Raw genomic sequence first — 18,208 nt, forward strand, 5'->3', positions numbered from 1 at the left:
ATAAATCAATAAAGATATAATCTTGTTACCAAATAAAAGAGGGTTATTCATCAAATCCCTTTCCACACATTTTACCCTTGTCCAATCAGAGGTAATACAGATTACTTGTCTCAAATACTCACTTAATCATACTGACACACAGTCGCTTGACTTTATTGTGTCATTAGACTAAGAGTTGGATATATTATTATCTGGGTAAAATCCTTTTCTTTATAGAATTTAACAAATAACCCCCGAAGTTTCGTAACCCAAGCAATTGACTGGCATTTCAATCTATTCAGTTTTCTGTGAAGCTAATAAAATGTTTTTCATGTCTACAATGTCAATACATTTAAATACAGATGGTATCAATGCAGGAAAAGAGCAGAAAATATTTATTTTTTTATCAAGCTGCTTGGGTTACAACACAGCAAAAAACTTTAATGCAACAAGTTTAAAAGCACATTAAAACAGTACATTGAGTGGTAATTGTCATATACACAGAGAGAGAGAGAGAGAGAGAGAGAACACTATGCTTACAGCTACACACAGGGTATCTGTGCACTTCTATGTAGCACGTAAGTGTCCCTGTAAATAAACTACTATGCCCAGTAAGAAATAATACATACCAATGGGCTACTCCCAGTGACACATAGTGTCACAAACATTATGGCATTGTATTTTTTTCTTCTTAAATAAAACAGTTTTTTATAATATACATTTCATAAATATATTTTACAATCAAGAAATAGATACAATTTGTATCAACAAACAAATGTCATTTCTAGACATTTTAGGCTTTGTCGTTTGCGGCACTTCAAAAGGCGAGGGTGTGGGGGGGGCTTTCTGCTATCATCAAAAGTATGAAACATGCACATGCCATGTCAAAATAAACTAAATACTAATGTGCATTGGATATGGCCCAAGACCTTGATTTCAGATCATGATATTTTACTCACTGAGAAAAGAAACATGATTCCGTGACAGATTACATTATAACCAACAAACTTCACATTTCAGTAGTCTATTCCCACTTTTATGTCACTTAGTGTAAGTGTGGGGGGGGGGGGTCTTTATTACTTTACCATTATGAAGCCTTTCAAACTTGAGGGGAAATAGTGAGGGGAAAGGTAGGCACGCAAACTGTAAGCCAAATGCCAGAAACAACCCTGACGGCAGCCTCGCTTTCTGAGTGTTTCACAGGAAGAAACATTTAGGCAGTGTGTCACACCTTCTCATGAAGAGACAAGAGGCCCAACATGGCCTGCTCTTAGTTCATGAAAAAACAAACTCAACAAAGCCCAAAAAAATATTTTGGGCAAATAACATTCAGAGATGTTTTCATTTTCTTTACATGTGTTCATTTACATGGCTTGTCTCTCAGCATAAATAAGGAAATGGATGCTTTTCTTTAAAGCATTTTGCAGATGAGACTTCACCAGTTCCTTAGTAATTACAAATATAAGTCACGTTAAACACTGGATGTGCCATCAAGTCACATGCCAGGTCCCAAGGTGCAAGACAAGGATATATACATGCCCCAAAATGTTCCCAATCATTTCCATGTAACAGTTACATTAAGGTAACTAATCAACACAGCCAGCCATACAATACATCAACGGTTAAGTCTTACAACACTGATGTGATGTTACACTACTACCCAATCAATTGTCTGCATCAAAACTACGATCGCTTTATAATGACAAGGTTCATTCTCAAAATTTTTGGCATTATTTCAGCAGCTTTGAAATGTCTTTTAAATGGCTTTCATGTGTTTTATATGTGCACATATGTTTTAAGTATAATCTTTCCCAGTTGTAGTTTAGCTTGCTTATGTACGTGCATTCGCAAGCTCTACCAAAATAGTAGCTTTGTAAAGTGAGATTGAGAAAATATATATAATTCTAAATACTTAGTGCTTAACATTTAAAACGCAAAGGAGACTGAACTCAATTACATTAGGATATTAATTGAAACCCGTTAAACAATGACTGGAGCAGTGAGGTCATTCAGATATAAGGCCATTAAACGTGAAAGTTCATGCTCTGAGGTATGCTTGCACTCACTTCCCTCTGTCTTTTACCCCAAAATAATAATTGCACAATAAACAAAAAAGTCACGTAGTATTTACAGCAATGTCAGATATGCACAATATGATCTACGTATAGTGAAATAATTCTGCTCTGTATTAAAATGGACGACTTCGTTCAAATTCAATATCTTACCATCAGTCAAAGTTGGATGACAATCAAATAACTTACTTCAAATGTAGAGTACTAATACTATTCAGACAATTGTAGATCCAAAAATAAAATAAAAATACTCAATGGCAAGACCTCAGCTTCGTGACAATGACGGCAGCGAGTTGTTGTGGGTCCGTCAGATGAGGGTTTTTCTCCATGACAGAGTGCACCACGAAAGATGGGAAGATGTTGCAGAGGTTGCGGTATGTTTGGTACAGGTGCTCTGGGATGACATGGCGCTCCTGGTGCTCGACTTGAGGCGGGTTCTCCCACGGAGACCTCCAAATCTGCTCCATCTTGTCAGGCATGCTGCGGACCATCACCCGCTCACAACACGGCTGCATCAGGCTGTTACTCAGGGGGTACGAATGGTATCCATAGGACTCACTGCCGCAGGGCAGCGGGTCCCAGCTGGCATGCTGCTCGCGGCACAGTGGGGGTCTGCGCTGCCTCATGGGGTTACTCTCGTACAGCCTGGAGTCTGAGATGCTGTCCATACGTGTCATGCCCAGGGAGCGTCCCGGCTGCGAGGACTGTGACGGGAGGACATTCTGAGGTAAGGGGTAGTCCCCTGGGCAGCTGGACCGGGCCCCAACAACAGGGTGCTGGACATGCGGTGCCAGGTGGGATATGGACTGCTTTCTGCATGGACCTTGCTTGGGCTCCTCATGGCCATAGCTCTGCACCCGGGTCAGGGCCTCGTGGTGGAACCCCCCATGGGAGGAGGCCTGGAGTCTGCTCTGTGCTGGAGACTGCTGTCCCTTCATGCTCTCATCCAGGCTACTGTCCACTGAGCTCATGTATAATTCCCCATAAGAGGAAAAGGAGTCACTGTTAGAGTGGCTGAGGCAGGGCTCAGGGCAATGCTGGCTGGGATTTCTCAGATAAACCCCGTGCTCATGCTCCATGCTACAGAAGCTGTCCACGTTGTGCATGCTGCTCATGCTCATGTTAGAAAAATCACTAAGCATAGAGTAGTATCCGTGGTCCGTGCTCACAGAATCGTACTTAGGAAACTGTTCACTGTAAGTGACAGAAGCGCCATGGCTGTTGGTGACTAGGATGGGTGGATGTGGGTACTGTACACTAGACATGTGCTCCAGAGAGCTGTGGGTGAACTGGAGGGAGCCGGGTACTGGGCTGCTGGCTGATCGTGTGTTCAAGGCACCAGCCGCATGGCTCTTTGCAGGCTGCATGGTGGGCACGCTGAGGGCAGACACAAGGGAAGGCACAGAATTTGCCTCAGGCTTACGGACAGCGGACAGTCTCTCCTCTGGCTCGCAGGCAACTGAGCGGATGCTGGGGTCGGACTGGCGCTTCGGTGTCACTCGTTTAGCCTCAGAGCCACTCTCCCCCTTAGCTGTGGCGAGTCCAGTGCCACACTTGGCCAGGGCCCCCTCGCTCATTGTCTTCACAGCAGACAACTTGGCAAATGCCCTCAGTTCATCAGCCACTGACCGTTGGGGCTGGTTTGCACGCTCTGGATGGTAGTACTTGCACTTATGTCCATAAGTGCATTTTTTCCCTGTTTAAGGTGATATAAAAGAGAGCACAAATTAAACAATATATACATCAGCAGTTAAACCACAAAAATAGAATATAATTTATTTGTTGAGACAACCTACCATATGGACAGGGTTGCTTTTTGTGCTCTGGAACAACAGGACGCTTGCGGAGAAAATTCTCTAAACTTGGACCGTGTCTTCCCAAAGGGTCATCAGGTGGCATGAATCTAAAGCATAAAATGGGAATATACTTAGTTATTGTGTAGTTACAGTGCCTTGCGAAAGTATTCGGCCCCCTTGAACTTTTCAGGCTTCAAACAAAGTTTTAAAACTGTATTTTTTTGTGAAGAATCAACAACAAGTGGGACACAATCATGAAGTGGAACGACATTTATTGGATATTTCAAACTTTTTTAACAAATCAAAAACTGAAGAATTGGGTGTGCAAAATTATTCAGCCCCTTTACTTTCAGTGCAGCAAACTCTCTCCAGAAGTTCAGTGAGGATCTCTGAATGATCCAATGTTGACTAATGATGATAAATACAATCCACCTGTGTGTAATCAAGTCTCCGTATAAATGCACCTGCACTGTGATAGTCTCAGAGGTCCGTTAAAAGCACAGAGAGCATCATGAAGAACAAGGAACACACCAGGCAGGTCCGAGATACTGTTGTGAAGAAGTTTAAAGCTGGATTTGGATACAAAAAGATTTCCCAAGCTTTAAACATCCCAAGGAGCACTGTGCAAGCGATAATATTGAAATCGAAGGAGTATCAGACCACTGCAAATCTACCAAGACCTGGCCGTCCCTCTAAACTTTCAGCTCATACAAGGAGAAGACTGATCAGAGATGCAGCCAAGAGGCCCATGATCACTCTGGATGAACTGCAGAGATCTACAGCTGAGGTGGGAGACTCTGTCCATAGGACAACAATCAGTCGTATATTGCACAAATCTGGCCTTTATGGAAGCGTGGCAAGAAGAAAGCCATTTCTTAAAGATATCCATTTAAAGTTTTCCACAAGCCACCTGGGAGACACACCAAACATGTGGAAGAAGGTGCTCTAGTCAGATGAAAACAAAATTGAACTTTTTGGCAACAATGCAACACGTTATGTTTGGCGTAAAAGCAACACAGCTCATCACCCTGAACACAACATCCCCACTGTCAAACGTGGTGGTGGCAGCATCATGGTTTGGGCCTGCTTTTCTTCAGCAGGGACAGGGAAGATGGTTAAAATTGATGGGAAGATGGATGGAGCCAAATACAGGACCATTCTGGAAGAAAACCTGATGGAGTCTGCAAAAGACCTGAGACTGGGACGGAGATTGGTCTTCCAACAAGAGAATGATCCAAAACATAAAGCAAAATCTACAATGGAATGGTTCAAAATAAACATATCCAGGTGTTAGAATGGCCAAGTCAAAGTCCAGACCTGAATCCAATCGAGAATCTGTGGAAAGAACTGAAAACTGCTGTTCACAAATGCTCTCCATCCAACCTCACTGAGCTCAAGCTGTTTTGCAAGGAGGAATGGGAGAAAAATTCAGTCTCTCGATGTGCAAAACTGATAGAGACATACCCCAAGCGACTTACAGCTGTAATCGCAGCAAAAGGTGGCGCTACAAAGTATTAACTTAAGGGGGCTGAATAATTTTGCACGCCCAATTTTTCAGTTTTTGATTTGTTAAAAAAGTTTGAAATATCCAATAAATGTCATTCCACTTCATGATTGTGTCCCACTTGTTGTGGATTCTTCACAAAAAAATACAGTTTTATATCTTTATGTTTGAAGCCTGAAATGTGGCAAAAGGTCGCAAAGTTCAAAGGGGCCCGAATACTTTCGCAAGGCACTGTAATTACACTCATTGCCCAAGTAACTAAGGCCTTTGATGACTTACTTATCATTGACAAACGAGTACATCAGCAACCGCTCCTCTATGAACTTCTTCCACTCCGGCTTCTCATTCTGTAAGTCCCTGTAGTTGTCATTTGACACAATTATGCCATCAGAGTCACAGGCCAGTTTCACTATAAAGCGATCATCATAGCACACCACTCTCCTCCCTTGGACTCTTCTAGATGGGGTGAACACTAGGATCTTTTCTTTCTCCAGCTTCCGCAAAATGTCTTGGTCTGTGAAATGAAAGTTAAAACATCAGTCAAGAACAGCAGTGTACAAATTGTTATGCAGAACTCTGTAGGCCTATGTACCTGTGGTTTGCGTGATTACACATTGAGATTTTCATATACATTACATTTGTAAACAGACAAATTAATTGCAGTCCAACATAATCCAAACTCAAATAATTGTTAGATCATCTTAAATTATTTTAAATGGTAACAATAATTTCTCACTGTAGGTGCTTTTTTTGCACTGGAAAATTGAGCTCAATGTTCACACACGTCGATAAAACACACACACACACCCTCCCCCCCAAAACATAGACAACCTTTTTATAAAATATCTCGGGCATGTACGTCTAAATGTGGCTAATTGAAGTAGAGTTTTAGTACCTGTAATGGGGGCGTCAGGTCTCGACTGCTCTTTCCTCCAGGCAGGAACAAACACTGTGATGTCTTTGTGCCCTTTCTCCACAAACCAATCAACAGCCAATTGGATACCAAGGCAAGAGAAAACCTCTTTGTTTCCATGGCTACAAAACAAAACAACCACATAGTAAAAAAATCTGCTTGTAAAGGTAATTCAAGTACAGTCTTTCAAAAACAGATGGTTCAGAACACATTTTGCACAAGGTAAGGTACAAAATGAGACTTACCTCATTGCCACATTCGATCCATCAATGACAATAGGCCTGAGATTATCATAAGGATCCACGGAATCATCTTCAAGTGACACCTCCGGACTGACAGCCTCTTTGACACAGGGGCCTCCACGGGAGACCAACGTGCCTGTGTTACTGCTAGCTTGAACTTCCAGTTCACCTTTATTACCAAGCCTCACAAGCTCAGCCAGAATATCATTGATGAGAGCAGCAGCCCCTAACTTGTTCAGCACTGTCTCCACCTGTTCACCTGAGTATCCCAGCTTCAAGGCAAACTCCATCTTGGTTTGGTACACCTTGTCACTGGCCTGTTTGAGGACTGCGGTGGCCTTGGTGTCGTCAGGGCGGAGCTCTGGTAGAGTACTGCTCTGGGAGAAGCTAGGCCGGTCCAGGCATGGAGAGCGACAGAGCTGACGGTGAGGCTTGGTGGCACTGAAGAGCTCCGTCCTCTTACAGCTGCCGCTGTTCACTTGCAGCTGATGCTCTGACTCACTCTCGGAGCTGTTCCCCTCCTCCGACTCCCCACTGGGCTGCTGGGCCTCAGTCAGCTCAGAGGCCTCTTCCCTGCAAGGGTGTTTCTCCATTTTGATCTTCTCCACCATCGACCATGCCGTCATCACGTTCCTCTCGCCACCGGAGATGTCCACCACATGCTCCCTCACCTCCACCACAGCCTGAGAGTCATACTCGATGACTGGCTTCAGCACAACCAGCTGTTTGTGTTGAGCCAACGTTAGATGTTCTCTCTTTCGGTGAGCTGGCGAAGTTAAGGAAACGATGTAATCCTGGAAAAAAAACAAAGGGTGATTGTCGATAAAAACGCCAAACTGGCCAAATGTCATCGCTGCCAACAAGTAAAAAAAAATGCATGTCTAATAGGGCTGGGAATTGCCAGGGACCTCATAATATGATATTATCACTATACTTAGGTGCCGATGCGATACGTATTGCGATTCTATATGCATTGCGATTCCGTCCTGTGATTTGAATTTCAAAACATATTGCTCACTATATGTCTGCTGCAGAGATAAGAGAGAGCATTATAGTTTATCAGTCATGGAAATACGTGTTGAAAACATGATGGCTCACCATTTAAAAAGAAGGTCGAGACAAGATATAGAATGACAAATACAATAGTTTTGTCCCAGGTACAGCTGACTAGCGCTAGCTAACATTACCTAGCCAAAATGTGGAGTCAAAGTATCGAAACAATATTTACATTTACATTTAAGTCATTTAGCAGACGCTCTTATCCAGAGCGACTTACAAATTAATATTGTGATATGTAATCGCATTGATTTTTCCCCCATCACTAATGTCTAATGCATGTGTAAATGTTAAGAAAGAGCTGGGATGATAAAACGAAAAATTGACATCGCATTCCTCTTTACCAAAGCATATATTGCGCAGGTAGGTCATTTCCGGTGATTAGGCTACACAACGTTCCTGCAGATTTTGGGGTTCTAAAACCCTTATCTGGTGAACAGTAATGTCTATTATCCGGATTCTTGCAATGAAAGTATCTGCAAAGTAGGGCTACCTGTATTACTGCCAGCACTCACTCCCTCTCTCCACTGTGAGTTTAGGACTGAACAGAGACACAGGAGAAGTTGTAGAACTGTATACATGTATTAATGAGCATCATTACATGTCCTCCTTTTTGTAAAGACAGATTTAAATCAAGACACTATTTAGGAACTCGAGATAAAAATGTTTTTACAGGGCAGATACATTGGGCTCCCGAGTGGCACAGCGTTCTAAGGCATTGCATCTCAGTGCTAGAGGCATCACTACAGACACAGCCTGGATTTTGAACCAGGGTATCACAACCGGCCATGGTTGGGAGTACCATAGGACGGGGCACAATTGGCCCAGAGTCGTCCGGGTTTGGCCGGTGTAGGCCATCATTGTAAATAAGAATGTGTTCTTAACCGACTTGCCTAGTTGAATAAAAGGTTCAATTAAAAAATAAAAAAGGTGCAATATGCAGAAATCGCTCCACCATTTCTTGGTTGCTAAAATTCTAATATTTTGACTAATTTCATTTTGTGACAAAACAAGCAAGTACCACTGTGAAATATATTTTCAATAACCAAAAATATTGTATTTTCAACTGTTGGAAGCTGGTGTACAAAACCCAAAGTAAAAGATGCAAAAACTAAACTTAATGGAAGCATAGAAATAGCGCACATAAAACAGATCTACCACTTCTCAAACTCACTTTCAATGAGAATGACATGTGAGTTATAGATATATTGCTATGTGAATTTGGTCAGGTCGCCCCAAAAAGTTACATATATTGCAGCTTTAACCAATTTATTTTTCCAGGAGCGCTTTTCTTTTCAGAAGCCAGGGTAGACTACCTGAAACTCTGTGGTAGGGGGTTATTCTGGCCCTCGTGTCTCTATAAATTAATCCTCAAAGGAGGTCTGATGATGCAACCACAACTTGTGGTCGTCTGGTAGGACGCTCTGTGGGATAACATGTAGCTGAGACCTGTTTCTTCTCAGGCTGCCTGTTGGCATCGCGATGTTGTAGGATTTTAGAGTCTGCCGAGCTACTGACCATGCCAATGCTGGGGACGTTCTTGATACAGACTGGTTGGAACAAGGTTTGGTGGTTCATGCGCTCTCCGTCATCAGTTGAACCAGGCGGCTTGTTGTCCTTCATGTCCCTACCCTTCCTCTCAAAAGGACTTGAGGTCTGGCCACTCAGGTTTGAGTTGAGATGGGACTGGCAAAAGAGTTCTGATGTTGCGCCACATCAGCAGCTGAGCAGGGGATGCACCATGAGCCAGAGGGGTGGCATGGTACGCCATGATCTGACAGCTCATGACCCATTATGCCTACTACCAGTCTGCCTCTGATCATCGCCTCTTGTAGTATCCCCCCATACTGGCAGTGCTCTGCTAGTTTATGAACTGCAGTGATAAATGTCTCAGCTGACACACCTGGCTCGACGCCATGTGTTGAATCTAGCCCTCTCATAGATTGTGTTTGCACACAAAATTATTCTCAAAAGCATCTCTGACTTTCATGAAGATCTTTTTGTGTTCACTAGATAAGGCTAACGTTGAGAGAACCTTTTTTCAAGTGAACTTTTTCAGTTGCTAGCTTAGCTGTTATTGTCAGCTGCTCCCAGGGGAGAATGACTGCCCCCTCTCATTGACGCCATTGAAGTTCAAGGCTGGCCGTGTTACTGAAGGCATTTTTTGTAGAAAACAGTATCCCAGTTACAGTGAATAGAAAAATTGCATTATTTGTGGTCAATCTTCATGTCAAAACACATTTTTGAAGACAATCCTGGTACCAATAATTGCTTTAAATACACCAGATGTAGGTCCTTGAAACAATTATATTAAAAGTACACAGGGAAAACATTAAGGATAATTTAGTTGCAAATGGCAGTAACCCGGTCAGCCTTCAACTTGAGTTACTCAATGCGAGGGGGCAGCACTGAGCCAGCCTGCAACGTTACTTCCTGGAGTAGCTCAAACTGCGCACGTTAGGTCACCATGAGACGCCATCTTAACCAACTTAATTTGCACTATTGAGTCTTTCGCATATTTATATATGAATGGTACCACATGATCGATGGCTTTGTTAATTCATTCATACATACACACAGTACCAGTCAAACGTTTGGACACCTACTCATTCAAGGATTTATCTAGATTTTAAAAACCCTATTTTCTACATTGTAGAATAATAATGGAGACATCAAAACTATGAAACAACACATATGTAACCATGTACTAACCCCAATAAACTGTTAAGCAAGTAGCCACCCTTTGCCTTGATGACTGCTTTGCACACTCTTGGCATTCTCTCAACCAGCTTCATCTGGAATGCTTTTCCAACGGTCTTGAAGGAGTTCCCACATACGCTGAGCACTGTTGGCTGCTTTTCCTTCACTCTGTAGTCCAACTCATCCCAAAAATCTCAAATTCAGACTGAAGGACAGACGTCCACCAGTCTAATGGCCATTGCTTGTGTTTCTTGGCCCAAGCAAGTCTTCTTATTGGTGTCATTACATTACATTTAAGTCATTTAACAGACGCACGCTCTTATCCAGAGCGACTTACAAATTGGTGCATTCACCTTATGACATCCAGTAGAGCAGTCACTTTACAATAGTGCATGTAAATCTTAAAGGGGGGGGGTGAGAAGGATTACTTATCCTATCCTAGGTATTCCTTAAAGAGGTGGGGTTTCAGGTGTCTCCGGAAGGTGGTGATTGACTCCGCTGTCCTGGCGTCGTGAGGGAGTTTGTTCCACCATTGGGGGGCCAGAGCAGCGAACAGTTTTGACTGGGCTGAGCGGGAAGTGTACTTCCTCAGTGGTAGGAAGGCGAGCAGGCCAGAGGTGGATGAACGCAGTGCCCTTGTTTGGGTGTAGGGCCTGATCAGAGCCTGGAGGTACTGAGGTGCCGTTCCCCTCACAGCTCCGTAGTAGTGGTTTCTTTGCAGCAATTCAACCATGAAGGCCTGATTCACACAGTCTCCTCTGAACAGTTCCTGTTGAGATGTGTTTGTTAATTGAACTCTGAAGCATTTATTTGGGCTGCAATTTCTGAGACTGGTAACTCTAATGAATTTATCCTCTGTAGCAGAGGTAACCCTGTGGTGGTCCTCATGAGAGCCAGTTTAATCATAGCACATGATGGTTTTTGCAACGTACTTGAAGAAACTTGAAATGTTCTTAAAAATGTTTTGCATTGCCTGGCCAGGTCTCAAAGTAATGGACTGTCATTTCTCTTTGTTTGAGCGGTTCTTGACATAAAATTGACTTTTACCAAATAGGGCTATCTTCTGCATACCACAACTGATTGGCTCAAATGCATTAAGGAAAGAAATATCACAAATTAACTTTTAACAAGGCACACCTGTTAATTGAATCAAATCAAAAACTGTATTTGTCATATGTGCCAAATACAACAGATAGACCTTACAGTGAAATGCTTACTTACATCCCTTAACCAACAATGCAGTTTTAAGAAAAATATGTGTCAAGTAAAAAACAGACAAGTAAAAATGTTTAATTAACAAATAGTTAGAGAGCAGAAGTAAAATAACAGTAGCGAGGCTATATACTATATGCTTTTACACCTGCATTGTTTGCTGTTTGGGGTTTTAGGCTGGGTTTCTGTTCAGCACTTTGAGATATCAGCTGATGTACGAAGGGCTATATAAATCAATTTGATTTGATTTGATATACAGGGGGTACCGATACAGAGTCAATGTGCAGGGGCATAAGTTAGACGAGGTAATATGTACATGTACGTAGAATAAAGTGACTATGCATAGATAATAACCAGAGAATAGCAATGCAAACAGTCCATTTAATTAGCCGTTCAAGCTTGGAGGTAGAAACTGTTAAGAAGTTTTTTGGACCTAAACTTGGCGCTCCGGTACCGCTTGCTGTGCGGTAGCAGAAAGAACAGTCTATGACTAGGGTGGCTGGAGTCTTTGACAATTTTTAGGGCCTTCCTCTGACACTGCCTGGTATAGAGGTCCTTGATGGCAGGAAGCTTGGCCCCAGTGATGTACTGGGCCGTACGCCCTACCCTCTGTAGTGCCTTGCGGTCGGAGGCCGAGCAGTTGCCATACCAGGTAATAAATGCATTCCAGGTGACTACCTCATGAAGCTGGTTGAGAGAATGCCAAGAGTGTGCAAGGCAAAGGATGGTCACTTTGAAGAATCTCAAATATAATAACATATTGATTTGTTTAACACTTATGGTTATTACATGATTACATGTGTTATTTCATAGTTTATGTCTTCAATAGTATTCTACAATGTAGAAACTATTAAAAATAAAGAAAAACCTGAAAAAACCTGAATGACTAGATGTGTCCAAACTTTTGACTGGTACTGTACGTACATTGATGACGACTTCAAAATGCACATCAGAATGACAAGGGGCACCTTCCAAACCCTCTGCAAGGAAACAGCTACCTAAATAACCAACCAGGCAGTCTGTTTGCCATTCAATCTAGCAGACAAGCAGCTCATGATCGTGCTGTGGTTACTAGGAAATCAGGACTCATTCAGGTGAATATTGTTGTGCCATTTTAAAATAATCATGAATGTGGCAGAGGCTCCCGAGTGGCTCAGCTGTCTAAGGCACTGCATCTCAGTGCTAAAAGTGTCACTACAGACCCTGGTTCAATCCCAGGCTGTATCACAAGGCGCACAATTGGCCCAGTGTCGTCCAGGTTAGGGGAGGGTTTGGCCAGGGTAGGCAGTCATAAAATAAGAAAATAAAAGGTTCAATATAAAAAGGTACAGAACTTGACAAAGTTGTCAATCTACAGTACCACACCATTGATAAGTAACATCATAACTAGCTAATTCCATTCCAGCTAATCACTGTAGTCCATACACATGCACAGACCAACAACATACAATTAGACCGACAGTTGAAGTCAGAAGTTTACATACACCTTAGCCAAATATATTTAAACTCAGTTTTTCACAATTCCTGACATTTAATCCTAGTAAAAATTCTCTGTCATAGGTCAGTTAGGATCACCACTTTATTTTAAGAATGTTAAATGTCAGAATAATAATAGAGAGTATAATTTATTTCAGGCCTTGAAATACATCCACAGGTACACCTCCAATTGACTCAAATTATGTCAATTAGCCTATCAGAAGCTTCTAAAGCCATGACATCATTTTCTGGAATTTTCCAAGCTGTTTAAAGGCACAAACAACTTAGTGTATGTAACCTTCTGACCCACTGGAATTGTGATACAGTGAATTTTTAGTGAACTAATCTGTCTGTAAAAAAATTGTTGGAAAAATGACTTGTGTCATGCACAAAGTATATGTCCTAACTGACTTGCCAAAACTATAGTTTGTTAACAAGAAATGTGTGGAGTGGTTGAAAAACGAGTTTTAATGACTCCTAAGTGAATGTAAACTTCCGACTTCAACTGTAGATACTTCAAACACTTTAATAAAGTTGTCATAATGCTCAGACAACAGGTTAACAGGGCCAGACTGTCACTCAATCAAGCGATCTGCAATAAAACTCACCAGACATTCATCCTGCTAAATGGTCGATTGGTCTTGTTTACATTATATTGACATGACCTTTCAACTGTCATTAAAAGGCACATGGTAGCTCTGACGCCTTGTGGTGGTAATGATAAACTGCATGTTACTTCAGCATCATTTGGATTTGATCTCAAATCATGACTGATAGGCCTAGTTGGCAAGGATTGAATTGTTTCAGCGTTATGTTATTATAACAAGTTACATCATAATGTATATAATATCATAATATACATTATATTCCTTTGTGCAGGGGAATCGGCATCAGGTTTGATGTCTCTAAATCTACGGTCGAAGCCTGCTTCCAAAGGGTGATCGTTGCTGTATCTCATCTCTCAAGGGCCAGAGCACGAGAAGTCATCAGTGGCATCAAAGGCAGCTAAGTTCCCTGGAGTGATCTGAGCCATTGCGGAACACACATTGCCATCAAGGCCACCCTAGAATACAGAGACAAACTGCATGTCAACTGAAAGTCGTTCCATTCTATGCACCTCCAGGCTGTATGCGACGACAAAATGCTTTTCACCAGTGTATTTAGTGCCTACCCCAGCACAGTGCATGATGCAAGGGTCTACCGGAACTCAGAACTGCACCAGATGATTACCACCAACCCTCAGTCTGTTGCCCAATGCAACTCTAGATGAAATCTAAAGCCCCTGAACTCACCCTGAAAAGTATAAACTGAAATATAAATACTCAAATAAAATTGTCACATGCGCCAAATAAACAGTCAAATAGTTACTTACAAGCCCTTCACCAACAATGCAGTTAAGAAAAATAACTTTTAAAAAATGAAATAAAAGTAACAAAAAAATGCAATATCAGCAGTAAAATAACAATAGCGAGGCTATATAACGGGGGCACCGGTTAGTTGAGGTAATATGTACATGTAAGTAGAGTTATTAAAGTGACTTATGCATAGATAATAACAGAGAGTAGCAGCAGCGTAAAAGAGGGGGGGCAATGCAAATAGTCTGGGTGCGTCTTTCTTTTTCCCAACGCAGTTAAGCCAAAACCACGCCCCGTTATTCAGAGGTGCGTTCTACTACGCTCCAATTGGCTAGCTAGTGTTGTCTCACTCACAGGCGATCAGCACAGAGACAGTGACCTAACAAGGTAAGGATGGAAAGTGTAATTTAACAATTAGCTGCCTATCGTAATGCATCCCTATTATTATCATGTTTGGTAACATTTGAGTTTCAATGAGTTGTAAAAATGTCTCAGAACTCTTCTGGATCAGTGCAAGCTAATGCATGATGGTGCCTATGTTGTAATTGTATAAAATAAAAGATTGAAATATATATATATATATATTTTTTTTTTTTTAAGTAGGCAAGTCAGTTAAGAACAAATTCTTATTTACAATGACGGCCTAGGAACAGTGGGAACAGTGGGTTAACTGCCTTGTTTGTTCAGGGGCAGAACAACAGATTTTTACCTTGTCAGCTCGGGAATTCGATCTTGCAACCTTTCGGTTACTAGTCCAACACTCTAACCACTAAGCTACCTGCCTCACCATATAAAAATACGGCCTAAACTGGCCAAACCCTAACCAGGACAACGCTGGGCCAATTGTGTGCCGCCCTTTGGGACTCCCTATTACAGCCCGGGATCAAACCAGGGCCTGTTGTGACGCCTCTAGCACTGTGATGCAGTGCCTTAGACTGCTGCGCCACTCGAAAGCCCCTAAATAAAATAATGAATAGCTCAATCGTATCCATTGTAAATCGACAGAATGTAAAAGCTGAAATGCATTTGAGACTACATATGCATTTAAATACCTTCATTAAGTTGTATCCAAATATGCATACAGATCCAAGTGCTTTACATTTTTAAAAATGGACACAAAATGCATGTGCTACTGAAAGCAGTACTTCCCCAGGTCTTGCAGATAGTAGATAGCTACTTCCATTCCTGCTTCAAGAGGCTCAGCCCATGACATGGGTTGCCTAGCAACACAGCCCTGTCATCAGCTAACTGCTTTTTAGCAGTCACGACTAACAAAACAGAGCCCATCTTTCTCTAGGCAGCCTGGCAAACACGATTAACGTAGCGTGCCTAAAAATATGAGAATTACAATGTTAAACAGGGGTAATAAGTTGCACAAGAAACAAACAATTCAGTTCATAGCTACATCATTCCCCCAGTTTTGTACAGATTGCATCATCCTATTTTCAGATTTAACCTCCACATTGTGAATAGGCATTTGATAACCACTTAACAGGAAATTTCCATCTCTAGTAGTCTTTCTACTACGATTTAGTAATATAATGAGCCTTATGCAGCTAATGTCCTAATGAACATGTGCACAACAGCTTAAAGCCTTGGATAGCCTAAATAATACTTATTTAGATAGCCTACTTATTTCCCCACCTCTTATTATAGAAAGTGAGTCAGGACACTACACAAAACCTACGATAATGGAGTAGATCTGGCTTGAGAAAATTGAATGAATGAAACTACTGTACTTCATCCTGAGGACAAAGTAGTTTATTTCCATAAGAATAACTAGGCTATATATATTATATAAAAAGACAACATATTGGGAACATATTATATTACAAAAGTGGCAGATATTGTATAGGTGTCCTCACAAAGTCAACACAGACATTTATGTATTTGCAGGAAACCCGATAGCTACCTCACAACAATACTGATGTGTTGGAATTTCCTGGAACAAAATGACATAACTGTCGAGGAGCAGAGTAGCATGAAACAACAAAGAAGCCCCATCTTTTTTTTCTCCACCTCCACATCACAGGCTGAGACACAGCAAGGCCACTCAAGCACTGCACATGCACAGGCTTGTGCAGCCCTGTATCATAGCAACAAGTGGAGCATGTGCATTCAGAAGGACTAAGATGCTTGGCCAAGCTGAGGCCCCACAGCGAGGATGCAAAGTACAGATATGCTGCAGTAATGGAGGTACACACCTGAATATTGTTCTGAAGCACAAAACATTAACGGTTCAACACCATGAGTAGCTGGAAGTCCTGGAAGTCAAACCCCATAAAAGGTCAAATAAGGAGTATTTTGAAGTAGGTATTAGGTGTACAGAATTTGTTAAAGTGTTCATAGTGCAGATTACATTGACACCAACTATTAATAATATAATTAGATAGCTAGATAGTTAGCTACGGTAGTTAACGTTAGATTCGAATAGTTTATTTTGCATAAGCTATGTTTCAGCAACATTTCTGCAAAAGGTAGCTAGGCTAACGTTAACTCACAATCATAGTTTACCATACAACACAAATCTACCTAGTTAAACAGTACAAACGTTAATTCTTCCTTCTGGTTACATTGGCTAGTAGCTGAGACATGTAAAGACTAGCTCAGCCAGAAACATTATTTCAGTTATGTAAAAAAAATGTTTTATATACATTTAAAAACATACTCAAACACGTTAACTTAGCTAGCACTTGTTAGACCACAAAACAGTTAATATTGCGCCTCATGAAAATGACGTTAGCTAAGAATGTTGTTGGCAGTAACGTCAGTTAAATTACTAGCTAGTTACCTACTAGAAAACAATAACTAACGTTAACGTACATGTAAACATGAAGCTCTAGTCATACATTACCAAATCCACCACAAGCGAGATAAACGTTAGTTTAATATTAGCCTAGCGAAAATAGTAGGGAGCTAGCTAGTTAAGAGCAAACACTAGCCTGCAGTGAAAGCTAACTACACGAGTCCAGAGTAGATCAACTAACGTTAGCTAGCAGATTTATCTAGCTAACTAGTTGACCGCTTCTATGCGGCTAACGCGTTACCGGTAGCTAGCTAAAAAACACGAAGCAAACATTAACAGTAGCGTTACAGCAAAGTGATCTTACTTTTGCCTTGGTGCAGTCATCGTCCTTGCCCTCCGCGACACGAACTATTATGATATTGCTGGTGCTGACATTTGCGCTGTCGCAGCTTGACTCCGCGGATCCGTAGCTGACCCTCACCCGGAAAATACGCTCAATGTGCGGGATGGAGCGGTGAAGCAAAGGGCCTGCATTTGCGGGCACTGCCAGCTCCAAAACCATTTATTTATGGTAAATCAACGACCCACAAATATAATGCACTCAGCCGTCAAACGAATTTATTAACCTTAGCTATGATGTCTTGTTCAGAAAGTTCAAAATTGAGCTTGCTATTAAAGTCTATCTACGAACATTACAGCAAATAATAAACACAGCTAGCAAGCTACTATAGCTAAATATCATTCATCATCCCCTCCCTTCATCATTTTTTGTCTGCCTCCCACAGACTGTATCTTAGCAACAAGTCCTACACCAGGGCAGGCCAGTGAAACGGAAAAGAAAGAATGTGGTGCCGTTCCAGGTCGTCTTTTTACTATCCCGCTGTGCAGACGATCAGATTGAACAATGCCTCGAGAATGAATTGGTCATCACTACCGCCTCATATAGCCAGGTTACTTTGATCAACAGAGACAATTTCAACTGCATATTCAAGTTGGTTATTTATGTATTTATTTATTTTCAGCTAAATATTTATTTTTTATTTTTAAGTAAGCTATGAGTTGGCTGACTCATGTGTGGCATCAAAGTATATTGCAATAACTGAGTTTGGTGGGCATTGTATCTAAAGACTGCTCTCAGTTGAGATGTGCATGCTAAA

The 18,208-nt window shown here is 41.6% G+C and overlaps 1 protein-coding gene across 1 annotated transcript; it reads right to left on the bottom strand.

The window, feature by feature from the left end:
• Window positions 1–357: 357 nt before the first annotated feature.
• LOC124008910 (probable ribonuclease ZC3H12B) lies at window positions 358–17,956 on the bottom strand. Its single transcript, XM_046320511.1, has 6 exons — window positions 17,416–17,956; window positions 6,510–7,300; window positions 6,247–6,386; window positions 5,631–5,865; window positions 3,848–3,954; window positions 358–3,747 (listed from the first exon to the last, which is right to left on the bottom strand). Exons 1-6 carry the CDS (start codon window positions 17,611–17,613, stop codon window positions 2,303–2,305), a joined length of 2,916 nt encoding a protein of 971 aa, XP_046176467.1. The 5' UTR covers window positions 17,614–17,956; the 3' UTR covers window positions 358–2,302.
• Window positions 17,957–18,208: the final 252 nt, after the last annotated feature.

This window comes from Oncorhynchus gorbuscha, linkage group LG02, assembly GCF_021184085.1.
Source record: "Oncorhynchus gorbuscha isolate QuinsamMale2020 ecotype Even-year linkage group LG02, OgorEven_v1.0, whole genome shotgun sequence".
Taxonomy (NCBI): Eukaryota; Metazoa; Chordata; class Actinopteri; order Salmoniformes; family Salmonidae; genus Oncorhynchus; species Oncorhynchus gorbuscha.